General features: G+C 33.9%; 2 protein-coding genes and 1 long non-coding RNA gene across 9 annotated transcripts; 1 reads left to right on the plus strand and 2 right to left on the minus strand.

The window, feature by feature from the left end:
- Positions 1 to 4,593: 4,593 nt before the first annotated feature.
- Positions 4,594 to 7,163, minus strand: LOC144552941 (putative pyruvate, phosphate dikinase regulatory protein, chloroplastic). The gene is made up of 3 exons (XM_078300983.1): positions 6,464 to 7,163; positions 5,433 to 6,072; positions 4,594 to 4,813 (listed from the first exon to the last, which is right to left on the minus strand). The coding sequence occupies exons 1-3, from the start codon at positions 6,968 to 6,970 to the stop codon at positions 4,710 to 4,712; spliced, it is 1,251 nt and encodes a 416-aa protein (XP_078157109.1). The 5' UTR covers positions 6,971 to 7,163; the 3' UTR covers positions 4,594 to 4,709.
- Positions 7,164 to 9,712: 2,549 nt separating this feature from the next.
- Positions 9,713 to 11,629, minus strand: LOC144552956 (uncharacterized). The gene is made up of 2 exons (XR_013511283.1): positions 11,374 to 11,629; positions 9,713 to 10,289 (listed from the first exon to the last, which is right to left on the minus strand). It is a non-coding gene; the product is annotated as an uncharacterized LOC144552956 (long non-coding RNA).
- Positions 11,630 to 11,756: 127 nt separating this feature from the next.
- Positions 11,757 to 18,541, plus strand: TDP1 (tyrosyl-DNA phosphodiesterase-like protein). 7 transcript variants are annotated; one of them, XM_078300984.1, is made up of 15 exons: positions 11,757 to 11,896; positions 12,537 to 12,722; positions 13,132 to 13,578; positions 13,855 to 13,915; positions 14,037 to 14,125; positions 14,889 to 15,152; positions 15,236 to 15,325; positions 15,413 to 15,547; positions 16,467 to 16,616; positions 16,694 to 16,797; positions 16,895 to 16,948; positions 17,066 to 17,156; positions 17,337 to 17,411; positions 17,487 to 17,637; positions 18,336 to 18,541. In XM_078300984.1, the coding sequence occupies exons 1-15, from the start codon at positions 11,882 to 11,884 to the stop codon at positions 18,407 to 18,409; spliced, it is 1,986 nt and encodes a 661-aa protein (XP_078157110.1). In that variant the 5' UTR covers positions 11,757 to 11,881; the 3' UTR covers positions 18,410 to 18,541. The 7 variants fall into 7 exon arrangements, 6 of the variants coding, with proteins under 6 accessions (XP_078157110.1, XP_078157111.1, XP_078157113.1 ...); XM_078300985.1 differs by having other exon boundaries at positions 14,037 to 14,113; XM_078300987.1 differs by having other exon boundaries at positions 13,297 to 13,578.
- Positions 18,542 to 18,721: the final 180 nt, after the last annotated feature.

The raw sequence follows: 18,721 nt of genomic DNA on the forward strand, positions 1-18,721 counted from the left end.
GAATTACTATGTATAATCATACTATATGGATATAATTACTCAAATAAGTTAAATAATTTCAGTAGCCAAAAAAAAAAAAATAGTTCTAAGTAATGCAATGTTTTTTCTTGAAAGTGAAATGTAATTTAGAACATGTTGAGAGAAAATTTTGTAGTTATTGGATATGTGTAAATGTCTTTCTTTTCGTAATGTGATAATGTATTTCATTAATTAGATTGGTCAATAAATCATGATCGAAACATTATTTAATATTTATCCATTTGATAAAATAAATGTTAGTAAAATAAAAAATAAAGATGGCGAAATTTTTGCAAGTTTAGTATGTGCAATTTCATAGTTGTGCTGCTATTTTTTAACTAATTAGAATTTTTTTTTTTACATCCGGATAAAAGAGTTTTCAAATGTATGATACATCCTTTACATAAATATCTCCCCTTCCTTAATTAGTTGACGGTGATTTGAATCATTTGATTACGCACCATAATCTAACATAAAAAGAAGATCATTGAATAGGTCATAGGGGTATATCTGGTATGATAAACAAAAATCTCTTCTTGCCCTAAACGTTGTACTAGATGAGAGCTGAATATAGCACTGGCCTTCATTATTTTCTTATTTAAAAATTATGATGAATGATCAATTTACTTTTAAGAATAGCAAAAGTTGGTATCTTTTAAAAATATTTTATCAGTATTTGATATTTTATCAAATTATTTAATATCTCCAAATTTAATACATTACTCAATTTAAAGTTTTAAACTATAGTGAATCTTTTTTCAATTTTATTTCTTTAATTTTGATAAGATAAAATATTCTTTTTTATTAGTATGTTTATGTTCATTATTAGTTTCAGTTGTTAATTATATGAAGAACATATATTGAGGAGGGGTTTTAATATTTTTTTGTCATTTTGGCTTTTGCCTATGAGATGTATATATTTCTACAAGTCATTTGTCTTTTTCTTTTTTTTTATCAAATCTCTTTACTTGCATCAAAGTTTGAAATTCAAATTATAAATTAAGCTCTTGATCTTCTTCATTATATAATATGTTTCCGTTGCAACGCACGGATACGATACTAGTATATATATTATATACCATAAACGTATTCAGACAAATCTAGCTAGTTTTTGCAAAACAAGCAACTCCGGTAAAATAGTTAAACTTATACGCTGATCGGAAAAGGGAAACATATCAGTCTAATATGCAAATAGCAATTATGGAGAAGCAAAGGCGGATTCAAGAAGATTTTATGGGGGCTTAATTGATCCTCGGCTTTTTTATTTTTTTTATTTTGTATTTATGAATTATTTTTTTATATAATTTAGCATAAAATGTTGATTTATATTCTCCGCAAGAAAAAATGATACAATTGACCTTTACAAATATTTGACCCACATAATTTGAAAGTCCAACTTCACCCCCTTGTTGAGAAGAATACACAAATATATTGATGTATCATACATTCGAGACATATATATTACAGAATAAGGAAAAATACGATATTTATATGGAATGGTAAAAATATTCTATATCGATCACTTGGGTATATAGATGCATATAATGTTGAAATAAATTATAAAAAAAATTGGATAGCATCAGAATAAATGAAAAATAAAATAAAATAAAATAAATTTAAATTTAAATTATATTATTCAGATCGTGTTACATTATTTTCAATTGTATTCTCTCATGTAGATCACATTTAATCGCCACCAAAATAACATGAAGTAGTCATTTTTTAATGAATAATTATATTGATCCCCTCACCTCTGTCCCCCCATTTAACCCCGCACTCTCTCTCTTCAAATTAACTCCCTAAACTGCCTTTTATCCCCGCATTAATTCCTCTAAGAATTTCCATTTATCCCCGCATTAATTACTGCCCTTTAATAACAATCCCCGCATTAATTAACAATCCCCACATTAATTATAGTGTCCTCTAATAACAATCCCCGCATTAATTATACTATCATTTAATAATAATTCCCGCTAATAAATATTTATCTGTTTATTGATGTTCAAGAAAGTATTTATCATTGTTCTGACAAGTATTTATCCTTATGTCTGAGAAGTATTTATCATTGTCCCTGACATGATAATACTTTGATTTGATTAAACATTACTTATTGACAAGTTCAAGAACAAAGTTCAAGAAAGTATTTATCGTTGTTCTGATAAGTATTTACGATTATATATGGGAAATATTTATCATTGTCACAGATGTTTTACTGTAAGTTGCAATTATGTCTGAGAAGTATTTATCCATATAACATAAAGTATTTATTGATGTAACATAAAGTATTTATCATTATGTCTGAGAAATATTTATAATTGATATTTTACTGAAAGTTGCAATTATGTCTGATAAGTATTTATCCATGTAACATATAGTATTTATCAATGTATCATAAAGTATTTATCATTATGTCTGAGAAGTATTTATCATTCATATTGTACTGAAAGTTGCAATTATATATGATAAGTTTTTATCCATGTAACATAAAGTATTTATCAATGTATCATAAAGTATTTATCCTTATGTCTGAGAAGTATTTATCATTGGCTGAGGGGATAGTTTATTTAATGGTCTCCAGTACAATCCAGAAAAAAAAGAAAATTTGTGCGGGGATAAATGACAAGTATTTATGAGGGGATTGTTTATTTAATGGTCCCCAGTTGTGCGGGGATGATTCAAAAAAAAAAAAAAAAATTGTGCGGAACAACTAATGGATTGATTTATTATTTCCTAAATAGAGATCATTGCATAGGGATTAACACTTTGCAAATTCACGATAAATACTTTAATGCTTTAAGTTAAATACTAACAGTTTCTGCAGAGTATTAATTATTGAGCGGTCCCCCCCATGATATTTTTGGCAGTTTGTGCGGGGTTTTTTGCGGGGATAGACCTGCGAGGATTGTTATCAGGATCCTTTTTTAATTTAGAGCACAACCATAAAAATGATCGATTGACTGAAATTTTTTTAATATCCAACAAAAACTCAAATTAAAAAAAAAATAGAGAATTATGTGAAATTAAGAAATTTAGATTATCAAACAAAAAAAAAGTACACAAAACCTCTCATTTTGAGGTTGTACTCCATGATTCTAAAATAATTTGCCAACGCAATTAATTAAGGACAGGATGCTGGAAAAATATGAAAGTATCTGAAAAAGAAATATTATAGTTACTTCATCATTTCTTCCCAAACATACCTCACATTATTTTTTTCCAACATCTTTTAAAAAAAATGAATAAACAAAATTATAGAGACTGCAGTATATATGTTACTAAAGATAAGCTGAAGAAAATAATCTTTAAGACTAATGACATTATCTTCTTCACAAATCAGAAGAAACAATGGAGTCTGGCTAATATGTTTTTGATAGCATTTCAGAGTATATGCTTCTGGTTCAAAACCTATCAGTACTAGGAAGAAACTAAAGAGATAAAATATATTAGATAGACTCGAAACAATGTCCATAGAGATTTGGATTGGTAAAAAACTAAAGAGATAATTAGATCCATTCAGTACTAAATTTATGAAAATCTTCAAAATTTGTTTGAATAGTTTGAATTTATCGTTTAAAACTGATTGAATAAATTTTGAACCAGAAGCATATAGGTTGAAATGCTATCCAAAATATATTAGTTAGACTCGAAACAATGTCAGTAAAGATTTGGGTTGGTAAGAAACCAAAGAGAGAATATAATTAGGTCCATTCAGTACTAAATTTATAAAGATCTTCGAAAAGGCCCTATATATGAAGCCTATACAACAAAATGAGCTCAATACAAATTTAGTGAAAATAATACTGTGGATATTTAGTTCTTTGAGATAGCTTTCATTAAAGCGGCCCAAGAATCAGCTCTTAGTTCTTTCATCTTTGATAGTCTTGTTGGACTGCTGTGTTAATTGCTCTGGTATTTTTCTGGTTTTGAGTTACCTATCTTTGTATCTACTATTTGTTTCTTCTTATTAAACTCCTTTTCCTAGTGGAAGTAGCTTTTGATCAAGCATTAATTCACGAAACAAAAATTATATAAAACTACACATGCAAGTGTTTTATACACCGAACAATTTGCGTATTTCTTACCCTGAGCACCTTTTTTGGTTGAGACAACAAATTTTAGCATTCCACATGAAGCTGCAATTTTCCAAATAATCTTTGCAATAACCCAAAAAACTGTGTATTGCCCGTGCATTGAAAACGGTACATTTAATACGAGTAAACACCTCACATAAAAATATAAAATTATCCAAACTACACATGCAAGTGATACACCGAATCCAAAATATACAAACATTATAAGCAATTTCGCACTTCATTTCCTTCAAAATCAAAAGACAACTACATAGGTGTCTGTCTATGAAACAAATTTTAAAAAATGGTGCGTACTCGCCATGAGAAAAAAGATACGAATAAGTAATTTGTTATGCTGAAAGCATGTCTATCAGAAAACAAACATTTTATTTGCCAGAAAATATTTGAAATTTTGTTAGTGTACCAGTACCACCAACACAGCTACTAACCTAGCCAGTGCCAAATACTGGTAGATTCAATGAAATAGCTTTTAGTCGACACATGATTCACAACCAGAAAAGATCATTCCTTTTTTGTATTTGTAATTTCAGTTTGCTTCATTTAAAAGTATTTTTAGTTCATATACAATATTTTACAAAATATTAAAAGGATAGCAATTAATTAATATCGTTTAGATATTCGAGGCATCGAGCATTTTTGCTTCTTGTCATGATACATCCTCACTATGACAGCAGCTGTTTCTTCTATTGCTTTTCCAGTCACCTCTGCAATTGATAAAGAAGATGAACAATATTATTAAATGACAAAATTTTCATATTGGCGCTTAAAATGAATGGAAATGAAGACAACTTCAGCTATAGTTAAATTTTCAGTCTTTGTCAAGTTGACTGAAATAGAAATCAAAATGCATTAACTAGCTAGGTTTAACACAATATATGGGACAAGAGTTTACCATACGGTACAGTACGAAAAGAAAAAAGAAAATTCTAAAGAAAAAGGAACATTTAGTTGTGTAACCTTAAATTGCATTCTGAAAGGTGTAAACTTGAAAAAAAAAAAAAAAAATCCTTCTCTGTATTGTACTAGTCAGATTATTAGACATTGTCAATGTCTACAAACCACATTTTTGGTTCGTGAACATTGTCAGTGAATGCATTTGCAAATCTTGTGCGTGGTGGGTTCATAGACAATTACATGAACCAAAATTTCTTCACTGGTAATAAATGTGAACCAGAAACTAGTTCGCACACAATGAATGCGAAACTTAAAACATATGCAATTTCGAACTCTGTTCTTCTCATTTTTCGTTTTCATATTATCATATAAAAAAAATTCCTTATCTATGTAGGGAAATTAAAAAGATCGAAAGAACTGAGAACTTACCAATAACAGGCCATGATGGATTTTGCGCAAAAATTTTATTCGCGTGCTCCAACTCACTCCGCACATGGTCCATCCCTGAATAATTACTACTCATGCCCCCATGAAACCCAAGAGTCTTAGCCCTTGCCTTCCTAATTGCATGCAACACAGTGGCGTTTATCGTCAGCCCGAAAATCTTCTTTTGGTCTATCTCAAACAAGCCCTTTGGCAAATCAATCCCCATAACAATTGGCACATTCGCAACCTTGTATCCCTTTTGCGCCAGATAGATAGAAAGCGGTGTTTTTCCAGTACGGGAAACGCCAACCAGAACAATATGGGCCATCTTAAGGTTCTGCGGCTGGGCCCCATCATCCTGCTTGATGGTGAATTCAATAGCCTCGATTCGCTGAAAGTAGTCCTCGCTTAGCTGCACCTTGCGGCCAGGAGCCCCACGAGGGATTCCTGAAGGGGCCACACCGAGGTGCATGGCTATTGCCTCGGTGGTGGGGCCCAGAATGTCAGTGGAGGGAATCCCCCACAGCTGGCATGCCTGCTTGGCGGCATCGGCCATGTTGGGATCTGCGAGAGTGTAGAGGACTAGTGCACCTTCCATTGCAGCTTGTTTTAGTATCTCCAGGAGGCGATCAGTGTCTTCTACCTAAACAATGCAATGTCAAAAAATGGTTAGAAGTTAAAATATGGATGGAAATTATAACAGTAATATGTGTGAAGAGAAATCTAAAATATGCTTTATATTTGGTTACTTACATCATGGTTTTCATTGGTAATTATTTCATGAGTAGGCACAAGATAACAGTGATGGTGTCCTTCATTGTTGAGCTAAAGTTTTCATGTCAGAAGCTGATCCATTGAATTTTTTTGCATAATTGTAAAGTTAGGACTTTGTGCATTAATATGAAAATTAATGCATAAGGTTGTAATAGCAGTATAGTTTATTCCAACCCTAAAATCACCCGACTTATTCAGAAAAATATTCCTAGAAGTAAAGAATAAAAAAATAGAATCAAAGGAGTCAAGGAGGAAAATACCCCTGAGAAGAGGTGCGTATTTATGGGACAGCCCCTGTCGACAAGACAATTCTCAAACTGCCCTAAGGCGGCGTTCACTGAATTCTCAGCCGTCCATCCAGTGCCATCTGACACCATATAAATCTGCTTCCCTTGATTCACCGCTTCACCAAATTCATCCGGACCGTCCATCTCGTCGATCTGCTCCTTCATATCTCCAGTTGACAACGTAGACGAAGAGGAGGGGGATCGAGGCGACATAGTGAGTGGATCAGCCGACTCGGATTTCTCTCTCAGAGCAGACCAACTGAGCCGTCGACTGGACCGGAGCGAACGAACGCGGGACCACCGGCTCAACTGCGTGCTTGCGCGACGAGTCGGGCTCTGAGGCTGGGTCGGGTCTGATTCGGGCTGGGTTGGATTTTGAACCGAGTCGGGGAGGCAAGAGGTGATGAGGCGGGTGGGATCGGAGGAAGCAGGTGCGGCGGGTAAGAGTCGGGGTAAATGGAGGAGCTTCGTACGAAACATTTAATTGGATGAAATTAAGAGGTGGGGTTTATATAGTTGAGGAGTAATTTCGATTCTGTGGGGAAGGTAAAGAGATTGGTAACTAGTAGTCGGTAAAGCGAAGCTGTGGGGGGAGTTAATGGTAGTGTGTATGGTTTCTTGGTTTTGACGGTGGTGCACAGACCCGGGTCGGAGGAGGTAGGAACTAGGAAGGAGATTAGATGGAGATATTTGGACTTTCTGAGGGGAGACAATATTTTTATGCTGACCAGTGACTCTTTGAAACGCTATCCTCTGCGGAGGTTTTACCTGCGTTGCTGCGGTGGTTTTGATCTGATCCGTTCGTTTCGGATCGGACGGGCTGGATTAAGGGTTCATCAAATTTTGAGTTTTTTTAAAATTCGGATAAGATCTAATCTGGTCCGTCCGATCCGAAACGAACGGACCAGATCAAAACCACCGCACAGCACCGCAGGTAATACCTCCGCAGAGGAACCGAAACGAACGGACCAGGTCCACTACCAGTAACCAGTGGCTCATTGAATTGGTAAAGTTGAAGGCATGTGAAGGTCCTGTTCGGATCGGCGCGCCGAACAGGGCCGAAAGGGGTGCGATGGGTCAGAGACTCAGAATGAGGTCATCAATTATATTTTAGAGATTAGAGATTATGTTTACAAACTTTCTTAGAAGTTAAATAAAATAGAAAACAGAACTCAATAATGAGAAAATATACTGGACTTGATTGTCATAGCCGCTTGCCTTGCCCATATGTTAGTCCGGGTGAGATAAATGAATGATAAAATAAAATAATCTCAACATTTACTTTTGTTTATAAACTACAAAATATATCTTAAACACTTTTTGAACATTTAAATTTAATTAAATATCATGTCTATACATACTAACAGAGACATATTTAAGTAGATGAAATGGAGATTTTTTTTTATATTTTTGTATTTATGCATGATTTTTATATAATTTAAAATAAAATGTCATAGTAATATGGTACTGTAAAATTGACCTTTCATTCTTTATGAGAAAATTTTATATGATTGACTTCAATGTATTTGACCTCTTGTACTAAAGTTCTATTATTTTTTAATAAATAGATAATTGTTGATAGGTTTATTTATTGGATATTTGGATATTAAAGCCCTATACAAACGCTCCAATATGCACTAAAGTAGTAAATGACTAAGGATACTGGTGCATTAAGAAAACCAATGTTTGGTTCTGAAATTTTGAGGGCTTCATAGTTCATACCATCACAACTACTCAATTCAAAGAATTACGTCATCATGCACCACTTGAGTGCATATTGGAGCGTTCAACTGAACAATGGAGAATTTATTCGGAAGGTATACGAGATAAGGTAGAAGGGAATAATCCAACAAGATTCAGGGAGGCAAGAAATAAAATAATTGGGGTAGGTGCCACGTGTGCTACGCGGAGGCGTGTCGGAGTGCGTATCCTCTGAGATATCTCAACTTTTGCGTAACCGACGTGTCCGGTGCCTATTCGGGGGTGATGTAGGGGTCAGTATTGTGCGTGCTTTGAAATTCGTGCAGAACGTATTTAAACGGTTGAGATTTTCCACTAAGTCACGCAAAGTTTGAGATAACTCAGAGGATACTAATTCGGCGTGTCGTCCCTGGTTTTGATTCTGATCCGTGGACTGGGGCTCTTTTTCAATAATATTTTTTCTTCTGACCCACTGTTTGTGAATTGTGAACCATGCTGACATGTTGCTTGTTTTCAATTTGGGCTTATTCTTATTGGACCAGATTTTGGATCCTGATTTGTGCCTTGTTCCTTCATGTCTGGGCTAAGCTGTGTTAAATCTGTTAATTTCTTTTGGGGGAAAACAGTGGGATCATGATGCCAATTGTTTTTTTGCTAAAATAAAAAAAATTAAAATTAGGTTGGAATGATGTCAGAACCCATCTGGAACATATTTTCATTTATATTAATGTGCTTCGGCCTGGTGTTTTGATCTGTTTAAAGTTTCAGTTTTGTTTGTGCTGAAAGATAATTTTTCAGATCGTCTTTTGTAATATATTATTCCAAATTTCCAACGCATGGTTTCATGCAGAAATTAATAGACATATATATGGCGGTCTCTGCATGACCTGCTCGTCCATCCATTCTTTAATAGACGAACAAATACATAAATAATTAAGTTGGCACATGGTAATCCAAAACCGGGAAGCGCATAGGGTTATGAATAATATATCACTGCAATTTGACCTGAATACTAACAAGTTATGTACATATTTTCTTCTTAGATTTTTTAATATTATTTTTTTAACATTTTTTTTAAATAAAGAAGCCTAACCCGAAAGCACTATATTTGGGTGGTCAAAAACCCTTCGCCATTCCAAGTGGCAAGAGTATGGATCATTTATTAGATCACATCCATTTTGTTGGTCATACTGATACAACAATAATTTATCTTATTTGGTACTTTTTTCAAAAATTGACATGCTAGGACTAATAAAGGTCAATGTTCGGTCAAAATTGGAGTAGATGATGCTTGCAAGTAAATCAAAGTAGCTCTAATTAATCAGCCACTGTCTTCTTCTGTTTTCCATTTCCTTTACATCCATTAAACACCCAGCAACCCAGCCTAATTGTTAAAAGATAGTCTACTTGGTACCAGAAACTGGTATGGTCCGATACCACTCTTCATTTCCATTTTACAACTAATTTGGAATTGAATTTAGCATGGAAGTTCTTGATCACTTGTACCCAGAAGCAAATATATTCTCACAAATACTAAGGCACCAAACATATATAATTTTCAGTGTTTGATAACAACTAATTTTAAAATGCAGTCATTAAAAACAAACATACCCTGGGAAAATTTACATCACCGCGGTATCCTTATCTGAAGAACTAGGTTGACCCTCATACTCTAACTTAACCCGCAAATTTGCACAAACAACCCTGAACTTCAACCTTATATTCTCCAACATCTGTTGCACATCCTCATTTTCAGGCTCCATTAAGGGATGACTATCTATCAGCTTCTCCAATTGTTCAATATTCTTTCTAACCCTAGATGTGAAAGCCTCGGGATCAATTTGCATGACAGAATTCCATACATCAATACAACCTTCATAAAACCCTAGTTCCTCTCCTACTTGAAAACCAGTTTTTAAGCCAACTTCTCTTCCTTCTTCCTTACCAGAAACCAAACCATCCTTGTATCCATCTTTGAAACCTTCTTGGTATTGCGATTCGTCTAAAAGAACTGATTCTTCTAGAAAGTCGCCAAGGTTACTAGATGTTGAATCCATTGAACTTAAAAAAATAGGGGATATGTTTTGCAAAGGTTAGCCTGCATTAAAAAAAGAAATAGATTATAATTATTATGGGCGGTATACCATTGACAAAGGAATAATTTGACAACCATGACAACGGAAACTAAAAATTATATCTTTGAAATCCGACAAGTAAAATGTAATCTATATTTTATACATATCATACACATACAAATTGATGAAATTTTATGCAAGTTTCTCTGTTCATCAAATGACATGAAATTTTACAATTATTTAAAGGTAGTTGATGGAACACATGATATTTGAATTGCATGAAAATTAATATACAACCATTCTAATAAAACATGTACATTATTTTTGTCTATTTAAAAAAAAAATTGGCAAAATTTGAGAAAGCATTGCTAAGGGTTCACAGATTACTGTCCAGAAAGTGGCTGTGTTGATTAAATTCAACAATGTACATTTTTTTGCTGTTATTCCGCCATTGTGCATCAGGTTGGATTTCTTTAAAGAACATTACTGAGGGAGTATTTGAAACAACATGTACTGGTACCAGCTGGTAAAGCAGTGTACCAGCCATGGTTCCATGGATAATTTCTGATACAATGTCCTAATTCCAGATCTTCTTCCATTTTTCCTTTACCTTGTATGAAACAATTAATTTGGAATCAAACACAAAATAAGTTTAGATTTCTCAATAATAATGCAATGAAATTTTCCCTTTAGCCCCTTTGCAAATGGTAATCATTTAATTTGTGGAAGTTATATATCATACGAAATAAAAGCATAAAATCAACATTCTTAATTGTTAATAATAAAAATTAATTAATATATAACGCTGGCTAGTTAAAACAAAATCTAGTTTTAACCTCTCAATATCTAGCACAATACAGCTTGCTTCTAAAATAATAGATAATTAGTCGTAGTTCCCTTTAGTACAAAATAGCAAACAAGATACAATTTCTCGATTTAATCCGTTGGTAAATACAAAGCATTATTTCAGGCATTAAATCGAGAAAATAACTGACGAAAGCTCGATTTTTACAGTATATCTTAAATTAATGTTGTGTGTGTGAGAGAGAAGAGACCCGCTGTCAACCTTTAAAAAAAATAATAAATAAATAAAATTAAGAGAGAGACCTCACGATCCTCTGAGATCAAGGAAGGAATCTTGATATCAATGATGATTTTCGAGCTAGCGAGAGCGAAAAAGAGACGGCGGTGGGTCCGGTGGGATATCAGAAGGATCTTGTGAATTGCATCTATCGGAGAGAAAAACGGACGGTCTAGATCATCCAGCCTCTCTCCATTTGATCAAACATTCAGTCGACATCTCCAGTTTGTAGATAAAATGGACCCCTTATTTTTGCGCCTCCGACCATTGACGGGTTCGGATCCTCTGCAGTAAAATTTTGAGTTCAGGTCGGGACCGTCTGATCAGAATTCGAATCAATCCGGTCCGAGATGGAATAGATCGGACGCCCCAGATATAAACTCAAAATTTGAGTTAACTCAGGTGATATGAATTCACGATGGACACCCTTCTGTGGCGCTTCTTCCCTTTCTCTGATAAAAACCTCAGAATCGTCGCCTCAGCTGTTCAAGCTACAATAGCTTCGTCACTTCATGCTTTTAACCAATTTTTGCAATGACTTCTTCTCGGGTGAGTTGTATCCTTCAAATCGCTTGTCGCTCTTCATTAAGTAATAACAGATGGGTAGATTATTTGTTGTTCTTGTTTGTCATAACTTAGCTTGATCTTTTTGTTTTATGAGGAGAACAATACACATCAATTAGAAATTAGTTGAGGTACAAAACTTCATTAGTTGCTCAAGGTGAGGTGATTAAATTATCGTTGCCTGATTAGTGGCTTATCTTTGGTTGGTAGTATAAAGTGTACCAGCTTCAATTTTCTATAAGTGCTTGCAATGGAGCCCCTAAATTATACATATGGTTCAGAATTCCTTTTATGTGGGAATAATTCAAAAAGTAGTTCCCTGATATAATTAGACCTTATTATTTTTTTTGATAAGAAAGGAACTAATTAAGATTATGCAATGACAACACTGACTATAATACTAATAAAACATGATTCTATTTTCTAAACAATGTATCAAGAAAAGTAGATTTAATCAGTTTCTTGAACTGAACTAATGTTATAAATACTCTTTTACATTTCTCTCCTTGGGAGATTTTTTTTTCTTTTGCAAATGCTTGAATGCACATCTATTTTGGAATTAATCATTATGAAGAGGCTCAATTTGCAAACTTCTCTAAGGTTAAATCTATTTGCAATTTCTTAGGTGATGATGGGAACTTTAGTTCCACTTGAGAGTATTCATGCTACAAGTTGTTCACTACCAAATATCCCTTTATTTGAAGGAGATAATGTGATTGGGCGTAATGATCTCAAAATCACTGATAAAAGAGTTAGCCGCAAGCATATCAGCTTGAAAGCATCTGCCAATGATGGCATTGAAGTCATTGTGGTGAGTTTAGTATTGATTTTTGTTAAAAAAACACACACACAAATAAAATTGTTGTAATATGGTAAGGTTTGCTACCTGAGGCTTTAATTTGGGACTATTTCATGTGTGTGTACAGCCCTACAAACAAAATACTAAACGTATTAAAGAAATAGGAAAAGTCTCATATGCTTAATAGCTTTCACATATGCCCCTCATCTACAGATTTCAACAATCTCTAATGTTAAGATAAACAATAATGAAAGAAGGTAGTTTCTAATTTTCTTCTTTTTCCGTATGGGTAGACATGATATTTCTCATTTTCAAGCTAAGTGTTATATTTTCATCTTCACCGGCTCACAGTTGTCCCAGCAATATTGAAGTAATCAAAATTTGGTATTTTACCTTTGTTATGCATGTTTCTATGTTCTAGGAAGGGCCAAATCCGATTATTGTGAGTTCACAGGGGCAGAGGAGGAAAATTTGTTCAAATGATAAAGTTTTCATAAAGGATGGAGATATAGTTGAATTAATACCAAGTACCCATTTGTTCAAGTACATGGCAATTGGCAATGATAACTCCTTTCAAACCACTCAGAAAAACACAAATTCATCCAAAAGGGAAAAAAGGCACAGCGAAGAGAGAGAAAGCTCAGTTTCCAAGAGGAATAAACAAATACTTGAAGACGAAGCTCTTGCGAGGGACTTACAACAAGCGGAGGATGACAGCATTCTAGAAGGTTCTTTTGAGAAAAAGGAGGCATTGCATAATTTTAGGGTTTCTGAGGAAAAGATTTCAGACACATTCAGGCTCATGCGAGTCCAAGGCCTCCCTTCCTGGTCTAATTCCAATTCTGTTACTATTCGAGATGTTATTCAGGTATACGGATCTTCTTAGCTTAATGAGCATTTTCCATATTATAATCTAACTGGTAAATGTTTCCAATTTTACCCCCTATCTTAAATCCCATCCCTTAAATGGATACAAGATCTACCTGACTAAATTATACTCCAAGCCTGGTCTTAAGCATTTGATCAGTTCATATTAAAAATTCTTGGCCAGTTCTGTTTTTTTGTCTGTGCCTGGCAACTGTTACTGACTTTAGATTTTGGTACTGTTTATCAATTTTACTGAATTGCATGTTATAAAATTCAGGGGGATGTGCTTGTTGCGATCCTCTCAAATTACATGGTCGACATTGATTGGCTTCTGTCTGGTATCTTTCTTGAGCTCCCAAATTGTTTCGTGTTTCGTGTTTCTTATTCTCATTTTAGATTTGGGCATAGATGCACTTGACAATGGATTTATTTGGTAAATTGTGTAATATATGTTTGCAGCATGTCCTAATTTGAAGAAGATACCACATGTTCTTGTTGCACATGGAGAAAGTGGTGCTTCATTTGATCATCTACCGGTATCTCATTTTGTAATTAACACTCTTTGATACGATGCTATTGCAATTTGGGTGTCTTATGCACAGTTATTTTCTTAGTGATGTACCGTGCAAAATATTAACTGCTGCATATCCCTATAAACTGTAAATTGCACATACACCTCAGGCAAAATCTAGACTGTTGCTTGTTAATATTTTTGAAAGTTACTATTTCCTATACTAATAAACATGGGAATGGTGTGTTGCTTAAGAAGTATCTGAAAAAACTTAGGAGTCTAGTGTAAATGATATTTCTGCTTTCTACTCTTTTGGGAGTATGTTAGAGTTTTCTTTAATAAAAAGGTTAATGGTATTTTTTGGGTTTCTGGGCCAGATGTGTAAGGTTTCCTAAATATCATTGCAAATATCGTGTATTGGTGAAATTTCCAATGTGGTGTAAATATGACACCATATGATGAGATACTTTCCATTTTGTAGGATAAATGCATTTATCTTGGATTTGCAGAATAATTGTTAAGATCTTCCTTGTCCTTATATTAAGAGTTAAGAAGATTTGTTAATCGAATTTCTGCTCCTCTGTTATGAAATTAAAAGTAGTTACAAGAAATGTTCTTTCTTTAGATTGGTTCCGATAACTTAACCACCGTTGTCCAAAAAGCAAGATAAAAAGCATAGGATGTTATCTCACCGCTTATCAGAACACAAACAAACCAGTGAAAATTGGAATTTAGCTTAAAAAAATTCTTGTTCGTTGATTCTCTCTGTTTTTTATTTCTGAAATGAAAATATATGACAGAAAAATAAGCTTGGAAATTGGGTCTTCCACAAGCCTCCTCTCCCCATATCATATGGAACCCACCATTCAAAGGCGATGTTTCTCATATATCCCACAGGAATACGAATTATTGTTCACACTGCCAATCTAATACATGTGGATTGGAATAACAAAACTCAAGGGTTGTGGATGCAAGATTTCCCATGGAAAGATGCAAGTGCACTAACTGGTAATAATAGGTCTCCTTTTGAAAATGACCTTGTGGATTATCTTGCTACACTGAAGGTCTGTCTTATTTCCCTTTTCTTCTTAAAATATAATTATAGAGGGAATGAGGAAAATCTAGAATCTACTTGTTTTATGCGCAGATACCCGAGTTGCGTGTAAGTCTACCATCTATTGGTAATGTCTCAATAAATGCTGCATTCTTTCGCAAGTTTGATTACAGCAGAGCAAAGGTACAAGATTATATGCATTTAAGGGTTTATTTTTAAATATTGTTCATAGACAAGTTTTTATTTCTGTATCTTTCCTACTTTTAACAGGTTAGGCTGATAGCATCTGTTCCAGGGTACCACAATGGATCGAGTCTGACAAAGTGGGGCCACATGAAGTTAAGGAGTATACTTGAAAGTTGCAAATTTAGCAAAGAATTTAGTAAATCACCTTTGATTTACCAGGTAATTATCTAAGTAGCTTATTAATTTTTGATTATTTTTTTAATTGTTCCTGGCAACCAACCATTCCCTAGCATATCAGAAAAATAGATGTGACGAAATTAGTGAATGATCAAATGACAACTCCTTTGTGTGACACATCATAACAACTTTTTATATTAATAATTCAATTTTCAAATTATAAATGATAGACCTGAAAATTGATCTTCTAATATGTTGAGAGTAATATTTGTTCACTGAGAACTATAAAATTGGAGTTCATTTATTACATAAATAAGAGGTGAAAATAATGAATACCAGAATTAATTACAACCTGCCATTGATTTCTCGATTGATCAACTAAACGAACTCGTAAGTTTCATAGTTTTCGATGCCTATGCATTGCTCCTATAATGCAATAAGATCAAGGGGTCAGCTTAACCATTCGAAACCTAAAAAATTATTAAGGCAACAATATTGTTGTCATCAAACAAAGTTGTAATTGAATCCCTCAAAATCCAAGACAAGTGCTGAAAAATGAATAATTGGGCCTTATTGCAAGGTTACTTTGTACCTAGTGTAGTACTCTCAACATGCTTTTAGTTGGACCTTATACTGTTAGGGAATTGGCTGCTTTACCCTCAGTACAATATTTCCAATATACTGTTAATTCAGACTTCTCGATGTGACACACAAAAAAAAAAATTCATAACCAATATGACATATTTCATGAGAAGAAAGAATTTGATAATAATTTATTGCACAGATAATAGGAAGAAAAGAATTTTGTCCTAGAAAACGATAATTCAAATAACCAAAAGAATACTTTGTTGGATTCCTCTTTTGTTATTTTAAAATGAGTTATGTTGATAATATGGGACTTATGTATCCTTTTCCATTCTTAACCATGAAAACCTTATGAAATATAGTGTTTCTATTTTAGTTTTCCTCTCTTGGCTCATTGGATGAGAAATGGATGAACGAATTTGGATCATCTCTCTCAGCCGGTAAAACTGATGATGGGTTCCCTCTCGGAAATGGCAAGCCCCTTGTTATTTTTCCTACAGTGGAGGATGTTAGATGCTCCCTTGAGGTATTCACTAATATAAAGGCATACACTATAACCAGTATATGGTTTGTAATAATTATGTATGAAATATTATTTTGAAGGGATATGCAGCAGGTGGTGCAATTCCAAGTCCTCAGAAAAATGTGGAGAAAGATTTCTTAAGGAAATATTGGGCCAGATGGAAAGCTGATCATGTTGGCCGCTGGTATGTTATTTACTTGAATTACAGTTACACATACATAATCTTAAAGTGCATTCCCATGATGTAATTATTATTTTTCAATGTTATCTTATATTGACAGCCGTGCAATGCCGCATATAAAGACATATACAAGATACAATGGTCAAGATATTGCGTAAGGAGTTATTTTGAAAAATACCTGTATTCTGATTTCTTTGTATTTGGACAACTTTCAAGCCTTGAAAGATTGAATTTGTGAAACTTGTTTTCATTGTAAATTAACATACTGCAGATGGTTTCTTCTAACTTCAGCAAATTTAAGTAAGGCTGCCTGGGGTGCATTGCAGAAAAATAATACCCAACTTATGATACGTTCTTATGAGGTACATTATTCATTTTTATTTTCTCTCTTTCTGTAAGCAACATGTAATGTTAAAGTTCACAGTTGATGGCCCTATAATGATGAGCACGAGCTATCAATATAAAACACCAGTGTCACATTTTTTCCCTATTTGCTTATTCTTACTCTTTAACTCATGCAAGTTGATGTAATCTTGTTATAGTTGGGTGTGCTATTCTTGCCCTCTATGTTACTCCACGAATCCAGCTTCTCATGCACGAGTACCAGTGTTGTACCAGTAAGTTTAAAAATTTACACTTTAACATAGTTTGTTGTCATGTTTATGCTCACTTGCTAAGTTACTTTATTGAAGACTGTTAGCAAGTCATCAAGTCATGTCGAAAACCCAAAGGCAAAATTGGTTAGTCTATGTTGGAACAGAGAAAGAGAATCCAATTCCTCGTCAGAAATTGTCAGATTGCCTATACCATATCAACTCCCTCCACCGACATACACCTCAGAAGGTTTTTTTTTATTTTTTTTATTTTTTCATTTATTGTTTCTATCTTTGGTACTCCATCCTGGTTCTGCTTTTTTTCTTAAATTTTTAAGACGTTGATCGATAAGATAGACGGACCAAGGAGCTAACCAATAGTACCTAGAGGGGTGGATCCGTTGAGCCGGTAACCTTATACCGTCGTAAGATGAACTGGAAATTAATAAAATAAGTAGAAAAAACTCATTTTCTTCTTCCTTGCAATACTATCTTAGTAGTGTAGTATTATTAATCAAAACAATATTGGAATAGAAATAATGCCATTTAAAGAAGAGAATTAAGTTTCAAGTTGTATAGTAGTTGACTTAGGTTTCTCATAAATAGTGTTTTTAATAGTGTCAAAAGTTGTTTCGTGTATTTTGGAGTTTTGTTTTTGCAATTCATGAGTCTTTCCTTGCTCAAGTACTCACCTCATTTATATCTGCTCAGTGTACCTTTTGGCTTTTGCCACGATAAGGGTTTTTAGACCTATCATGCCACCTTTATCAGAATTCCTTTAAACATCATTAGTCATTACCAATGGTTGGCTATCAAATTGGGAATATGCATTAAATAGGCCGTGTCCAGAATTTGGCCCAGGTGGATCTGCTGGCCATATATGAGCCTATTTGTGATTACTCATTTTCTATGCAATTTGAGTGAAACACAATCTTGTGATGCTTTCAGATATTCCATGGTCATGGGACAGGAGATATACGAAGAAGGATGTGTATGGTCAAACCTGGCCCAACCATGTGTAGACATAAAATGGTGATTCTTAAAATTTGTGATATGAATGCATCTGTTTACATCTAGGGATTTGTTTTTTTCCTTAACATGAGTTCATGATTTAGAATGAAGTAATATGAAATGCAGGTTACTTTTAGAAACTATTTTAGTTCATCATGACAATGAGGGGTGGGAAGTTTGCTTAATCTGTTAGCCTTTCACTTTATTCTTTTAAAACAGCCTTCAATGACTGGATCTACATAGCAAAGATGAGATCTGAGATTCTTAATATTATCTACGAGATTGTCCAAAGTAAAAAAAAGAAAAGAAAGAAATTAACTAAT

Source organism: Carex rostrata, chromosome 4 (genome assembly GCF_964058835.1).
Source record: "Carex rostrata chromosome 4, lpCarRost1.2, whole genome shotgun sequence".
In the NCBI taxonomy this organism is placed as follows: Eukaryota; Viridiplantae; Streptophyta; class Magnoliopsida; order Poales; family Cyperaceae; genus Carex; species Carex rostrata.